Consider the following 14,830-nt stretch of genomic DNA (forward strand, 5'->3'; position numbering starts at 1 on the left):
CTGTAAAAACATCATCATCACCTATATACCGAAGGGAGGAGTAAAGAACCTCAGGATTCCACAAACAATTTTGCTGCACCTCTTCAGTGGGTGATTGGGAATGCAGAAATGGGAAAGAGACCTTCAAGCATTGGTACCAAAAATCTTGCTAAATTAGAGGCTTTGTATTATATCAAATCATAAAGACCAGCATGCTCGGGGCTAAAGTTACTTGTTCATTAAGACATACCTTATCTTTTCTGAAACCATACTTTACAAACCTTTTGTGGTAGTGCAGCCCTCCCTGTTCCCCGACTGTTGTTTCCGAGCTGTTTAGCTCCAGAAAGAGCTTCTTGACAACCCGAATCTAGGTAAAGGAGGATGAAAGGTTATCTGTGATATTACCCACAATTAACAGGCTCCCATAGAGCCTCTGATGGCCTTTCCTGAAGTAAGCTCTTCATATGATAACAGGTGTATCAGAGTGTACGGCGCCCGGGTGTTTATTGTTAACTATCCTCATTTTGTGGACCTCTGAAGAAAGAAAAACGGACCGTCCCCTCTAGGGTTTGAACCTGTGGCCATGGGTCAAACACACACCCCTCCGGTGAATGCATCAGTCCTCGGAGCCTCCAGCCCATGCACTTTCGTCTTTTGATGAGGTCTCGAGCTTGTCAGTTCGTGCTCCTAAGAAGACGAAGAGAGATGGATACAATGTGGTGTTTTTACCTTCACAGATACTTTTCTCTGGTTTTGTGTGTTATTTTTCGTTTCTTTGCACTCCGGCCTCCTTTCCACCGGTAACATTTTTGACACGTGTTGTTGCAGACGGGCCTGGCGGGCAGCGCCTCGCTTTCCTCTCTTACCCCGTTCCTGACTTACTGCTCTGTGATGTGGTGGCTGCGGGTGCAGCTGACTAACACAATGCTGTCCCTGCTGCAGGACATTGGGCCCTGCTCCAGTGCTGCGTCGCAGCCACGAATCGTGGTTCAAGTAGGGCTAGTTGTAGAAATGTAAATACGAGGCTGTGAGTAACATTCGCATATGGGCGTCCTGCCCCAGTGCAGTCACTTAACATTAGCCCCATCAGTGCGGGAGGGGGGGGTGTCTCCCTCGAGGGCTGAAGCCGGCAGCACGCCCCGCTACAGGGCGCAGCTAGTTTACTAGACTTACGAGGGTGAGGTGGCTTTGGGTCGTGTCTTTCCCGCGGAGCCCCTTCAACCTCCAATGAGTGCAATTATCCCCAGCTGTTGACTTTGAATTAGTGGTTTGGTTTTTAAAGGCATTTTAGACAATTCCACTACCTCGGGGCGGGTTACCCTAGCAAGTCACGTTACACTGCAAGCCAACGCTGAACGCTCCAATGGCTAATGGGCTACTTTCAAATTTGACCCAGCTCTCACATAAATGCCTTTTTTAGGACATGGCTAGAGGAACTTTAGTGCCGTAGGAGGAACTAACTACTCGACGACCATTTCAAGCCACCCCTCCCGTTCACACTCGGAAACATCTTTTCAGTATTACAAAAGCTACATTTGTGCTTCCTTTAACTTGACTGAATACAGGCTCGGGCGCTTGTGGCACACTGTGGTGCCGTGAATATACACAGACTGTTTAATACTAAACACAGCCAGCGCAGCATTTTGGATGTGATTTTGTGATGCGGACCCACGTTACCGCATCCGCAGTCCTGTGAATTAGTAACTTAACCAAATGTGCTTAATTACAAAAAATCACACTTTTTTTGTTTTTAAGGAAACCGGTCATGACGCGGAATTCAAAATTAAAACTGGGGTTTACCTAGAGCTCAAGGCGGAAATGGTCAAGGGATTTGTTTAAATGTTGACTCGTAGCGGGAGTCGTAGCTACGGCGGGGCCCGCGGAAGCTGGGCCAGCCTGCTTGTTTGCAACCCCGCCCCATCAGCGGCGGCAGACGGGCAGAATTCTGTTAAAACAGTTAATTTACCTTTTAAATAATCCCCTGTGCGGGTATTTTATAGGAAGGTTTCTATAATTCCAAATTAGTCCTTATTCTAGTTAACTGTACAAAACTCTTCTGTCTCCGAGTAGAGCAGCGCGTTATCTCCGAGCCCCTGAACATTGAAGATTGTATAAAGTTGACTGATTCGCATAGTTTCGAGCTTGACCCGCTTTTTGTGAACTTAGGAGGCCCGCAGATAAATCTACTGCATTCTGTACTACAGGCACACGGACAGCGGGAGGGGGGCGGGCAGGCACACGGACAGCGGGAGGGGGGCGGGCAGGCACACGGACAGCGGGAGGCACACGGACAGCGGGAGGGGGAGGGCAGGCACACGGACAGCGGGAGGGGGGCGGGCAGGCACACGGACAGCGGGAGGGGGGCGGGAACGGGGACAAGAACAGCGGGAGGGGGGCAGGAACGGGAAGACGGACAGCGGGAGGGGGTGCGGGAACGAACGGGCACACGGAAAGCACTCCCCTAGACCTGGACTACTTCCGGCGGCGGTCGGCCGCGGAACGACGAAAAGAAACCTCGACGAACAAAAAAATAAACCCCGCCCACCACCGCATTGAAGTCCTAAAAAGGGCCGGATGAGAGAAATTCTCAAACGCCCACGAGTCGCCTCGCAGAATGACGGACGCCTCTGTTTCCCAATGGCTAGCGTCCATTTATGGAGCTAGCCAATGGGAAACGGAGGCGGGATGAACATCCATACTGGTAAACAAAAGTTTTCGCGTGCGCAGCTTTTCGCCAGGCGAAACCTAAAAATAGAATTACCAATAGTATCTACCTTATAAACTACCTTCTACTTAACCTATTTGGAAGACCTTTAAATCAGGACAATTATGTATTTGCTAGTCCCATCCCATCACTGCCCACGTTGTGGCCTGACTATCCTAAGAGAAAAGAGGGGGTTTCAAGGTTCTCTGTTTTTTATCAGCTCTCTCTCACACACACTTTTGTGCATATCTTGATATCGTACATATCTTTCCACTTCTATGTCAGTTCCAGTCACCAACACAAATCCTCGACTCTCCTCTTTGGAAATCCCCATGTGTCACTCATGACACAAAATAATCATTTTCTTTCCAACTTCTACAGGAGACACAATCTTGCTACATCACTGGGTAAATCCCATACCCCAGACCCCTGCAGAAACATCACCACTATGTTCCCATTCTGCCTTAAGTAGGCACCTACTTTTCAAAATTTGCAGCACCTTCTTCAAATGTCTGTCATATTTCCTATAGTTGCCCATCACCAGAACATCATCCTGAAAATAAGCGACACTTTGTACATTCTGAAACCGGTCAGCTATAAGCTTCTGGAAAAGCGCAGCAGTGGCTGACAACCCAAATGGAATGCAAAGAAACTGGTAACCAATATAGGGTGTCATGAAAGCTGTGAATGCTCCACTTTTGGGATGCAGATTCACCTGGTGATAGGCAAACGAGAGGACCAGTGTGGAAAACCACTTCACACTTTTGGACAATGTCAACAGCTTATCGTTTATGAGTAGAGGAAATAGATTATTTGCGGTATTATCACTTAAGACTTTTCGACAACTCTCACTTTTCCCTTCACTTGTCGACTGACTATGAGGAACAAAAATCATTCTCCGGATTTGACAGGCTTAATCATTTTTGTAACTACCACTTTCACCCACAGTCTGTCTTGTGTTCCAGGGTAGTGGTTGTTCATCACAATTTGGTCACATATGAACTTGTCCTATAGCGTGCTCCATTTGCAGTTAATTTTAGAGCATTCAAAATGGAAATATATGTGCATTGGAGTTATCTAAAAGCTAATTCCAATTCTGATTCATTTCAATATTAATTTGAGAAAAGAAGCACAGGGCAAAGTTAGTTTCTATTAACAGCGCAGTAAGCCAATTCATATGCAGCAAAGTGTGGCACCAGGGACGCAGTTTTCAATTTGTGAAGGTATGTACAACATACATAAGACACTGTAAAATTTCCAATAGTTATATATATTATGTGAAGCAGTTGATTATCAGGGCAGTTTTAGCAAATTCACAGTCCCTTCATTTTAATTGTTTGCCAACCAAAAGGGAGGGTTTGACGACGTTTTAACCTAGTCTGATTAAAAGGGTCTCTTCAGGACGTAGTCATCAGACTATAACACCACCTTAGCATGGAATGTAATCATATGTCCACAATTCATCACTGGATATCAAAACTGTGGCTTAGTAAGTCCATGAAATACTCATTGCATGAGTCCACAATAATGATGCTAGTCACCAAACAGGGTTTGTCCGTTATCTGCCTTCTAAAAATGTGATTTCTGGAGAATTTTACGGGCGGGGTTATTTTATGGGAGAGGTAGGCCTTGCAATAATAAAAAAACAAATGTTACTGTTTTACCTTACCAGAACATGTAAAATGTAAAAGTGCATGTCTAAATGTTTAAATACAACACATCTTACCCTGTGGGCTGTGTAGGGCAAGCTCTAGGGGTCACTTGTATGTATCAAAAATTTGCCATGTCCAAATGACAGTTTAAAAAGGCATACAGAAGCTGCATTGGCAGACCTGAAATATGTTTAAAAAGGCTATTTAAGTGGGTGGCAATAAGTGCTGCAGGTCCAATAGTAGCATTTAATTTATATGCCCGGGGTACTTGTACCACTTTACTATGTATTTATTGCAGGGATTTGTAGAGCGCATGGCTGCCCAAGGGCTTTCTGGAGCTAAGGAGGATTTTGCAAGTGAAATGCAGAGCCACCGCATAAATAGCTGGGAAAAAGCCAGATGTTTAACTTTTTTCTCAAGAACGTTTCGTTTAGATGCAGCTCTGATTTCAAGTGGCAGGGTGTTCCACAAATTGGGTACCAGATGGGCGAAAGATCTGCCGCCCCATCTAGCGCTACTAATTTTAGTTGTCCTGAGGAGCTGTTGTTCGGAGGATCCGAGTTGTCTAGTTGGGGGGGGGGGGTACCTAGATATCAGCTTCATCAACTTTTTGGGCCCAGTGTTTTTAATGGCTCTGTGAGCTATGCAGAGGGTTTTAAATGTAAGTCTGGCTTCGATAGGCAACCAGTGCAGCTGTTTAAGTTGTTCCTTTGCAGTGACACGGTTTGGTATTTTTAGCAGGAGTCTAGCTGCCATGTTCTGTACCATTTGGAGTCTTTTTATAACATACTTTGGTGATCCTAAATACAGCGAGTTGCTGTAGTCCAGACGTGAGATAAGGAGAGATTGAATCACAGTTTTCTTCAGGTGCCCAGGAATCACATCAATGATTTTCCTTAGCATTTTAAGAAGGGCGAAACGGGTCCCTGAAAGCTTCTTTGATTGGCAATCCAGGGTGAGGGTATCCTCCAGCCAGATTCCAAGGTTTTTTACGGCTGGTATGGGGATTGGTGGATCTCCTATACAGTTGGGCCAGCGTGTCAGGGGGTAAAGGATGTCCAGGCTTCCCAGCAGCATGAGCTCGGTTTACCCACCATTCAGCTTTAAACAGCTGTTGGACATCCAGTTAACCACTTTCTCCAGACAAGAGGGCAGCTGATAGTTGCTAGGGTTGGAGCCGTTGGTAAAAGACACAACTAGCTGGGTGTCGTCAGCATATGTCACCACTGATATTCAAATCCCTACACCACCTCGGCCAGCTGTCGTACATAGATATTAAATAAAGTTGGGCTAAGGGACGAGCCCTGTGGGACACCACATGTGATAGGCAGGTGTTCTGGGATGCATTCCCTTTCCATCACCTGGAAAGCTCTGTTCTCCAAGAAGGAGGCAAGTCAATCTAAGGCTGTACCCTAAATTCCAACTTATCCTAATTTCCATTTTAGGATAGTGTGATCTACGGTGTTGAATGCGGCACTGAGGTCCAGCAGGAGGACGGCGGCTGACCCACCCTCATCGAGTATCGACTTAAGCTCCTCAGTGACCGTCAAGAGAAGCCCATTTGGGTGGGTTGAAGGATGTTGTTTGTCTCTAAGAAATTGGTCAGTGAATAATTTACATGCTTCTCCAAAAGTTTACCAAGATACGGTAAGAGGGAAATGGGGCGGAGGTTATTATAAATGGTAGGGTCGAGATTGGATTTCTTTTGTAGAGGCTTAATGATAGCTTGCTTCCATGATTTGGGGACTAGGGCTGAATCTAGGAATATATTGAGTAGTTCAGTCACCGATGGTAAGACGGTCTCCGCTAGGAGACGCCGGAGAGCTGGATTTGGTACTCTTACTTAACTGTCAGACATTTTCTTCCTCCAATCTGGGAAAATGAAATAATGAAGCAGTTGAGGGTATCTTATTTAGCTGTGGCATGTTCCCTGCTTTCAGGGAACTGATCATATATTTCTGTAACTTTTTTAGAAAAAAAGGCTGCTATGTCGTTGCATCTCTTGACATGTAGGGAGGACATTGGTATTTTCATGAGGGTTGGTCAAAGTTTTGACTACTTTAAATAGTTCTTTGGGGGAATTTGCTGCCCTAGCCATTTTACCTTCATAATATTTAGCTTGGGCTGTCTTCATTTCATTGTGATAAGTTCTGATTAGCAGTTTGTATTCAGACTTGAGGGAATGGTCATTTTTTTCTCCAGTGTGTCTCTAATTTCTTGCATTGTTTTTTCAATGCAGAGAACTGTTCATTGTACCATGGGGTAATTTTGTGGTGAGATTTACTGGTAAGAGTTCTCTTGGGAGCACAGATATCAGCTGATTGGGTGATTCAGTTTTCCCATTGCTGGTAATTCTCATCTATATTTCCGTAAAAGATGGGGTTATTGTTGTTCAGGACTGCCTGCCATGTTTTAGGGTCCAATTTTGACCAGCTCCTAGTGGTGATGGTTTGTACTAAGGTTTTTTTCCGGTTGCAAAGGTTTAGGTAATCTGAACCTGATTAAAGAGTGGTCTGACCAAGGTACTGGGGTAGGTTTGGAAACTATGATCTGCGGGTCTTTAGAGAAGATGAGGTCCAATATATATGCCCTTTCACGTGTGTGGGTGATGTTATGAGTTGGGTTAATTGTAATGCTTCCACGTCACCCTGCAGCCGTCTGATGTGGGGGGTATTGTATTTGTCAAAGTTGAAGTTAAAGTCGCCAAGAATTGTCAGTTGGGCTCTTTCCATTGTGAGCTAAATATGCAATCGGGTAGTGCTTCGATGAATCTACTGCTAGTGCCTGGATGCCTGTAGATAAGTATTCCTGACAGTGTACAGGTAGGAGATAAGGCAATGTGAAATTGGGCGCTTTCACACTCTGAAAGAGAGAATTGGGATTTGGAACATTTAAATTAGTCTTTTAAGATAATAGCAATACCGCCCCCAATTATGTCTGGTCCGTCTAGCCTGTGTAGCTGGTTGCCCAGTGGAAGGGCAAGATGGATGTCTGGGCCTGAGCTAACATTTAGCAAAGTTTCAGTTTTAAACAATATGTCTAGGGGCTCTTCCTCTAGCATGATTCTAATGTCTGAGGTATGTTTTGGGATAGAGTGGGCATTGATCAGTTCCATCTTCTCTTTAGAGGTATTTGGCCAAACCGGTCTTGTCCGGTTAGTGTGTGTCTCGTATCCACATTGTTTGCAGGTAATCCTAGAAAAGGATGATAGATAGTAGCTGCTTACTGGAGTGGGTGTATTTACCTGTGTTGCGGGGTTCAGGGCCTGGACGGGCGCAGACTGGTTTGCCTTTGGCGCGCCCGCTGCACGCCTGGCCCGCAGTGGTCATTTGAAGTAGAGGGGTGGAGTCCACAACTAGACCGCCGACCTCCCACCTCTGCTAAAACTCTATGGCTCCAATGTCCAGCCTGCACTTTACGATCCCCTGGTGACGCTCTAACCAGAGCGCTGTATGGTAGTGCAGATTACCCAGTGTTAACTGCTCAACAAGAACAAATCATGCAGTATACTGTTTCAGTAAAATGTGAACACAGAATTAAAAGTAAGTGCAGCAGCAATTAAACATTTAAAATATTTGGCGAGTAGCGTATGTTCGAGGCAGAGCTTCACCGGCAGTGCTCTAGTACTACAGACTTACAAGTAAATGGAATGTGCCAATTGGGTGTAAGACCATTTTTACCACATTTAAAGGAAAGAGCACAAGCACTTTTAGGACTGGTTAGCAGTGGTAAAGTGTGCAGAGTACTAAAACCAACAAAAAACAAGTCAGAAAACAGGAGGGATGAAGGCAAAAAGTTTGGGGGTGACCCTGCAGAGAGGGCCAGGTCCAACACAACCAAAGTCCTCTGCACAACTATCTGCTTCATCTTCAGCTGCTATGCTCACCCCCAGCATTGGTAAACAGAGTACAGAACCGACATTCTATTAAGGAAGGACAAAATATGTACTTGAAGGTTGTGTGATCTTCATTGCCCAAAGTTACGACCACCTTTGTTTGCAAATTGAAATAACGTGAAATACGGTGTGAAACGTCCGAAATATATCATGGATTGCCTGTGCAGTTGATCATACTGGATGGTTTTTAGCTTCTGTGAACACACTACAGAGTATTGGGAACTACAATCCGTTATGGCTTCCACCATTTTTATAGAGATTTAAAATTTAAAAACCGGGTACATTGAAAAACCAGGAGTGAAAAAACATTTGCTCCAACTTGATATGTGTTGCCTTTGCAAAAGAGTGATGACCTATTATTAGCACATAATATGAACTGCTGAGATTTTTGTATACCTTCTATAATGGAGATGTATTCCAGCAAGTTCATTGTGATGTATTTTATAAGGAAGTCTTTTTAAACAACTTTTTTCCCCTTCTGCAGGTTTACCAAGAGTAGCACTATGACTGATGGGGATTATGACTATCTGATCAAACTCCTGGCCCTTGGAGATTCTGGAGTTGGAAAGACCACATTCCTTTACAGATATACAGACAACAAATTCAACCCAAAATTCATCACAACTGTTGGAATTGACTTCAGGGAAAAAAGAGTGGTGAGTTGAGAAGTGCCAATTTTTATTTTTTTAACCACTCGCTTACAAATGCCCTGCTGTAATTTTGTACTCTTCTAGAAAGTATGTAGAAGCACACCAAAACAAACTATTTGACATGCTGTGATGATAGGATAATGTGAGCATGCTTGCATGTTCACCTCCAGCACCAAACACACACAACATTAATTATGCATCATGTTCCGATTGGTATTAGGATACCACTTTTCTTTTTTCCTAGTAGATACCATGTATCGGTTGGATGTATCTGATCCTAAATAAATAAAGCTAAGATTTTGGCAATGTTCTTTAGTGAGCCGCATGTGCTTCAGAGTTTTCACCTGTTTGGTTGCTTTTGTTTTCCCTGCCCCACCTCCCAAGGCAGGAAACCTATTGTCCGGGCCTTCCCTGCCGGAGTTTCATCCAGTAGCGGGAGGTCAGACTCGTGTCTGTGGCAGCAGCGTCCATTTTGTGAAGCAGAGGCTCTGTTTAACTTTCACCAGGTAAAGCAGTAACCAACATGTCTTCTCTCTCTAGAAGGGTGGAATGCTACCCCCGCCGCCAGAATTGGCGGGGGGAGGGTAGTATTCCAAAGTGTTTGACACCTTACACGACATGTTTTGATAAAGCCAAACCAAAGTTAGCATTAACCGCGAGGATTCTAATGCACTTAAGAGTATATGGTATGGCTATATCATAGAACAGCTATAAGGACATGGTTCCGAAAGCTGCAGAGGGGCTCAGCTCATGCTAGGGCACCCTCTCACATAAAACCAAGCACTCTGCCTCCAGGATTGTTAAGGCCTGCCAGAGGAGTGACGTATAGGTTACTATGTGTCTATATATAAGATAGATATAGATATACTATATCTATGTAAGGGGTGATTACACCACCTTACCCAATCTGAGTGATCAGCCTGTGGTGTCAGTTTGGATGGCCAGCCAGAGGTGGCATAATACATGCTGCAGTCCCTGGTAGGCCTTGGATGCACCTATGCCCTGGGTACCTATGGTACACTATACAGGGGCTCACAGAGGTGACCCAATACCCAATCAGGTATGTACCTAAAGTACATGGTATCAATTTAGAGAGAGAACAGCTGGGCTGTGGGTCTGATTAGCAGGCCCACAGCCACACTAAAGTCGAAAAACCAGTAAATCACAGCAAAAAGTGGGGGTGACCATAGTAAGCAGACCCTACTCTCCTACACAAGTATCCTTAAAGGACTGCTGATTCCTAATAGCATTTGCCTATACTTGGGATGCCGTGGCCAGGCTCCGCAGCTGGATCTGAGCGACTAACTATGTAGCTGCCAGACTGAACTTAGATGGAATTGCAGTAAGTGGGATGGTCTCCACAATGGGAGTTGGGACAGCAGCAATTTGGCTAGAGTTGCAAGTGAAATAGCTCTGTAAACCATATGAGCCTTATTAGCGACTATATATGTAAGATACAGGAGGGGCACGGCTGGGTGGTGTAGAATGGTATTATGGTCCTGGCTGGTTATAGTTTGACTGATAATAAATACAAGTAGAGGAATATTTGCAATGTGCGTGGCTGGCTTATCCAAAGCGAGCTGGTAAATTACCAACACTACAGTATATTGATACTCGCCCACGATAACTATTTTCCGGCCACCCATGCACGTCTGGTGGAATCCAAGGCCTTTCGTTGCCCCAAAGCGGGTAAACCCCCACGCGGATTATAATTACGCTTTATGAAAACAGGGAATCTTAGTAACATCTTTATGATTCTACTGCTATTTAATGTTAAGTTATATTGGGAATGGATTTGGCGTGATAGGGATTCTGAAGTGGGAGGGGGCAAAGGGGAATATTGTTTTTTGCAGTTCGATGTATGCAACGTACATCACTGTCGCCCAAGCAGATCTATCACACACATCGGGTTCTTGGAACATCACAGGGAAAAGCACACATGATAGATTTATGACCATTAAAAAGTAGAACGGGTCGGACTAATTTTGGAATGTCAGGGGGTTGAGTAACCCCCCAAAAATTAGTATTTGCCTATTTAGGTAGACCTCACGTCCACATGGCGTTACTACAGGAGACCCATCTCACGAAGGCGAGGGAAATGAGGGTGGGGTCAAAATGGGCTGTAATAAAGGCAGCATTCTCATACTCCTCATATTCTAGGGGGATACTAATTTTAGTAAAAAAAGGGCACACCCCTTGCGCTCACTTATATGGACTCAGAAGATACAGACCACTTTACATTACTGCAAGGTAACCTCTGTGGACAGTTAATTAGAGTTATCACTACATACAGGCTGAACATTGATGACCCATAGTTATACAGGCGATTCGAGAGTAAACTGTACACTACACAACCTTAAATAATATTGTGGGGAGAGGACCTGAACACATACCTAGAACCCAATATAGATAGTAGTGCGGTGAGTGTATGGCAGGGGAAATGGGTAACACAAGTAATACATGAAATTATGAACACACACAAGCTAGTTGATATCTGGAGGGCAAGAAACCTGTTGGCCCGGGAGGGTACCCATGTATCCTCACTGCATAAAACGTAGTCCAGAATTGATTACTGGTTGGTATCTGAGAGACACTTCCTGGGTAAGTGGGGTCACCCACCCTCTGCGAACCTTCTCGGACCATTCACCCTTGAGGTTTGACCTGGCAATCCCTACACAATCCCCACATGTTTTCTAATGGAGGTTGCCCCCGACATCCCTTATAGACCCAATTTTCAGGGAGGGTGTACTAAAAGCTACCATTTAATATTTTCGGAAAACAAGGAATCAGTGGAGGTAGAGGATACACTCTGGAAAGATTTTAAAGCTACAATAAGAGGGACATGCATAGGACTGCAGGCAGCGGTACTAAAAGATTTACGCTCTAGGATGCAAGCATTGGAGAAGGCATTAAAATGGTTGGAAAGACCATATGAGGAGATCCAAAGCATGCACGCCATGGCAATGGCGGAAATGAGGGATCTGATTACTTAATATAATGACACAGCCGATCGAGAAATAAAACTTGTCCAGACGCTGGGTGGCTAGAGCTTACGGAGAGGGTGGGAGACCTGGCCGAAGTTTTGCCTCAGAGTTAGTACGTCGGGATGGTACCAAATGCTATAGCATGTCCGAAATATTAATCCAATTTGTAGATTACTATATACAGCATTATATGGGATGCACGAGGCAGCCACAGGAGATGAAACAAAAGCCTACCTGGAAGAGCTAGTGCCTGCTTGGCTGTCCCCGGGCCAACGTGAATTTCTGGTGCAACCCATCACGTTTGAGGAAGTGAAGGATGCCATTCAAGCGCTGCCTGGTGGTAAGACGACCTGTAGTGATGGACTCCCAACAAATTTTACAAAACCTACTCAGACCTATTGGCACTACATTTGTATAAAGTGTATTCAGAAGCGTACGAAGAAAATAAAATGCTCCAGCCAACTTTTCGGGAAGCGCTTGTAATTGCATTATTGAAACCAGATAAACATCCAACGAGGTGCTGAATCAACTTGGTCCGAATGTAAAGGCTGCTGCTGTGTTACTAGATGCAGCCTAAGCATTTGATTCTATACCGTGGGAGTTTATGTGCAAAGTGTTCCATCGTATAGGGATGCCGCAAGCATTTACATAATGGATTCAATTACTGTGTACAGTACCAATAGCTAGAATACGGGTCGAAAATAGTCACTGCTCACTGGCTCCGATAATCAGAGGAACACGGCGAGACTGCCCGGTGTCCCCTTTAATTTTTACACTAGTGTTGGATCCCTCAGCATGTAGAGTGTGCCAAAGGCATGCAGACACTGCATTGAGATTTAGGCAGCGGCCTCTCGCCATATCGCTGTATGCAGACGACATTGTGCTTTATGTTCGTAACCCCGGAAGAGCTGCTAAACAGATTGATATGAGAATATGACATATGAACAGCTCTCTGGGCTTCGTATAAATTGGGACACGTCAACCGTCTTCCACCTGACAACTAGCACGGTGCCTCGTGACCTGGATTTCCCACTCCTAATTGTGTAATGAGCCAGTCAAGTATCTGGGTGACTGGCTACATGACATTTTGAAAATTAGAGGACCTAGTGGAGAGATGGATTTAACTACCTCTGTCACTAGCGGACAGTGGCAGTTATAAAAATGGTAGCCCCCCTACCCCCAGATTTCTCTATCTATTAATGTACCCCTCAAACTGACTCGAATTTTTTTTGCTGCATTACGATCCAATTAAATTGGTATGGGCGGGGAAACCACCTGTGTCGATGGGATGTACTTGCCAGACCCTACACACAAGGTGGGTTTGGGGCTCCTGATCTATACATGTTACCTATGTGCACAAGCGCATTTTGCACACTATTGGTATCCCCTTCGACGCTGATGACGAGCTGGGCTCGTCATGAGGTAGCCTCCTCGCACGCTCATGACGAACCCAGCTCATCACGTAACATGCGTTTTTTAAAAACTCAGCGTACGGGCGGAATTCCGCCCGCACGCATGCGGGTATTATTCCCCACCCTATCTCCCCCTCTAGCGGTGAAAGCAAATGGTGCACCTTCAACACCACTTACAGCAATGTTGCTACAGACGCAATCACAAAATCCCAGGATGGAAATTAACACGATTGACTGTACTGTTAAGGCCTGGCAGACTCTAGCGGCCTGGGCGGGAAAGTAACCACTTTATGCCCCCACATTACCACTAGCATACCACCCTGACATCTCTGTTACACAAGACCTTAAAGCGCTATCTATTCTGGCAGATATAGGAATAGTCAATAAGGGAGATGCCTATCCAGAAGGTATGTTCATTACCTTGGAGGCTTTTAAGGCATGTACAGCATGCTCTCCACTGGTGATCTTCACGTATCACAGATTGAAGGAGGCCCTTGGAACGTTAGACCCTCTGCGCCCAGCTACGCCTTTGACACTGAAGCCGCTCCAGGTCATTCTAGCTAGCTCACCGGTCAACCGATTATATACTGCCATGCAAGCAGACGCAGTAGAGGTATGGAGAGTTGGAATAAGGCACTAGACGTTCCAGTCACAAGAAAGGAATGGGAATGTTGTTGTTGCTTTAACAAAACTCCTAACTGTAATCTGCACATCATTCATTTTAAATATACACAACAGCTCTATTATAACACAGTGCAGTTACCTGGATATGTACTACGAGCTCTATTATACCCCAGTGAACTCTTGGCCCAAGGGCATTTGTGCCCCCTTTACCGAAAACTCACCTGGCAGCCTTTCGAATGGGTGAACTATCCTTGCATTGCCCTGACTCATTTGAATGTATGTACGATGCTATATGACAAATTGTGTGATAGACTGATGGCCTGAATTTAACAATAGCAATAGGATAGTACTTGTGTTTGTAAAATGTTATTAAACTTGAAAAAAAAATCCCAAAAAATAATAGTCCGATGCCTGTCCCCGAAGGTAAGTATGGTCTGCAGCAGCTCATTCACCCGCGACTTAAGTCCTGTCCCTCCCATCAAACTACGTTATGCCTGTACTTCTGCTTTGTTCACCAACAACTGTGCACTGGGTAACACCGCTGTCAGACTCCCAAGGGCACCCTTGGAATAAAGATCCCCAATAGTCTTGACCTTCACCCCCTCAATCCCTCATAAATCTGACAGTAAAGTATCCTCCCCTTGATGTGGCCAGCCTCACCAGGGCCTACGCCGGTGCATGAAATGAATCGCTGCAGTGTTTACATTGCTCCCTTTTCCAGCAGCAGTGTCAGTTTCTAGGCTCGGCCATGTTTTGGCCCATCAGGAGTGCCACCAGGACCCCCTACCCATGCAGTTTCCCAGACTCTCCCAGTCCTGGGTGCATCGCCTAGTAAGCCATCTGGCAACCCACTGCCACTGCATAGCTGTAGGAAGGTAAATCCCTGACTATGGTTGCCCCCAACTTTTTGCCTGGTGTTTTGCTGGTTTT

At 45.2% G+C, this 14,830-nt stretch overlaps 1 protein-coding gene across 2 annotated transcripts in view; it reads left to right on the forward strand.

The window, feature by feature from the left end:
- The window catches only part of RAB27B (RAB27B, member RAS oncogene family), a 787,666-nt gene that overhangs the window by 530,042 nt on the left and 242,794 nt on the right, over window positions 1-14,830 (forward strand). For both annotated transcript variants that reach the window (XM_078674822.1, XM_078674821.1), the window contains one exon: window positions 8,715-8,886. In XM_078674822.1, coding sequence (XP_078530948.1) covers window positions 8,734-8,886 — 153 coding nt within the window. In that variant the 5' untranslated portion in view covers window positions 8,715-8,733. The remainder of the gene's footprint in view (window positions 1-8,714; window positions 8,887-14,830) is intronic.

Source organism: Lissotriton helveticus, chromosome 2_1, assembly GCF_964261635.1.
Source record: "Lissotriton helveticus chromosome 2_1, aLisHel1.1, whole genome shotgun sequence".
NCBI classification, from domain to species: Eukaryota; Metazoa; Chordata; class Amphibia; order Caudata; family Salamandridae; genus Lissotriton; species Lissotriton helveticus.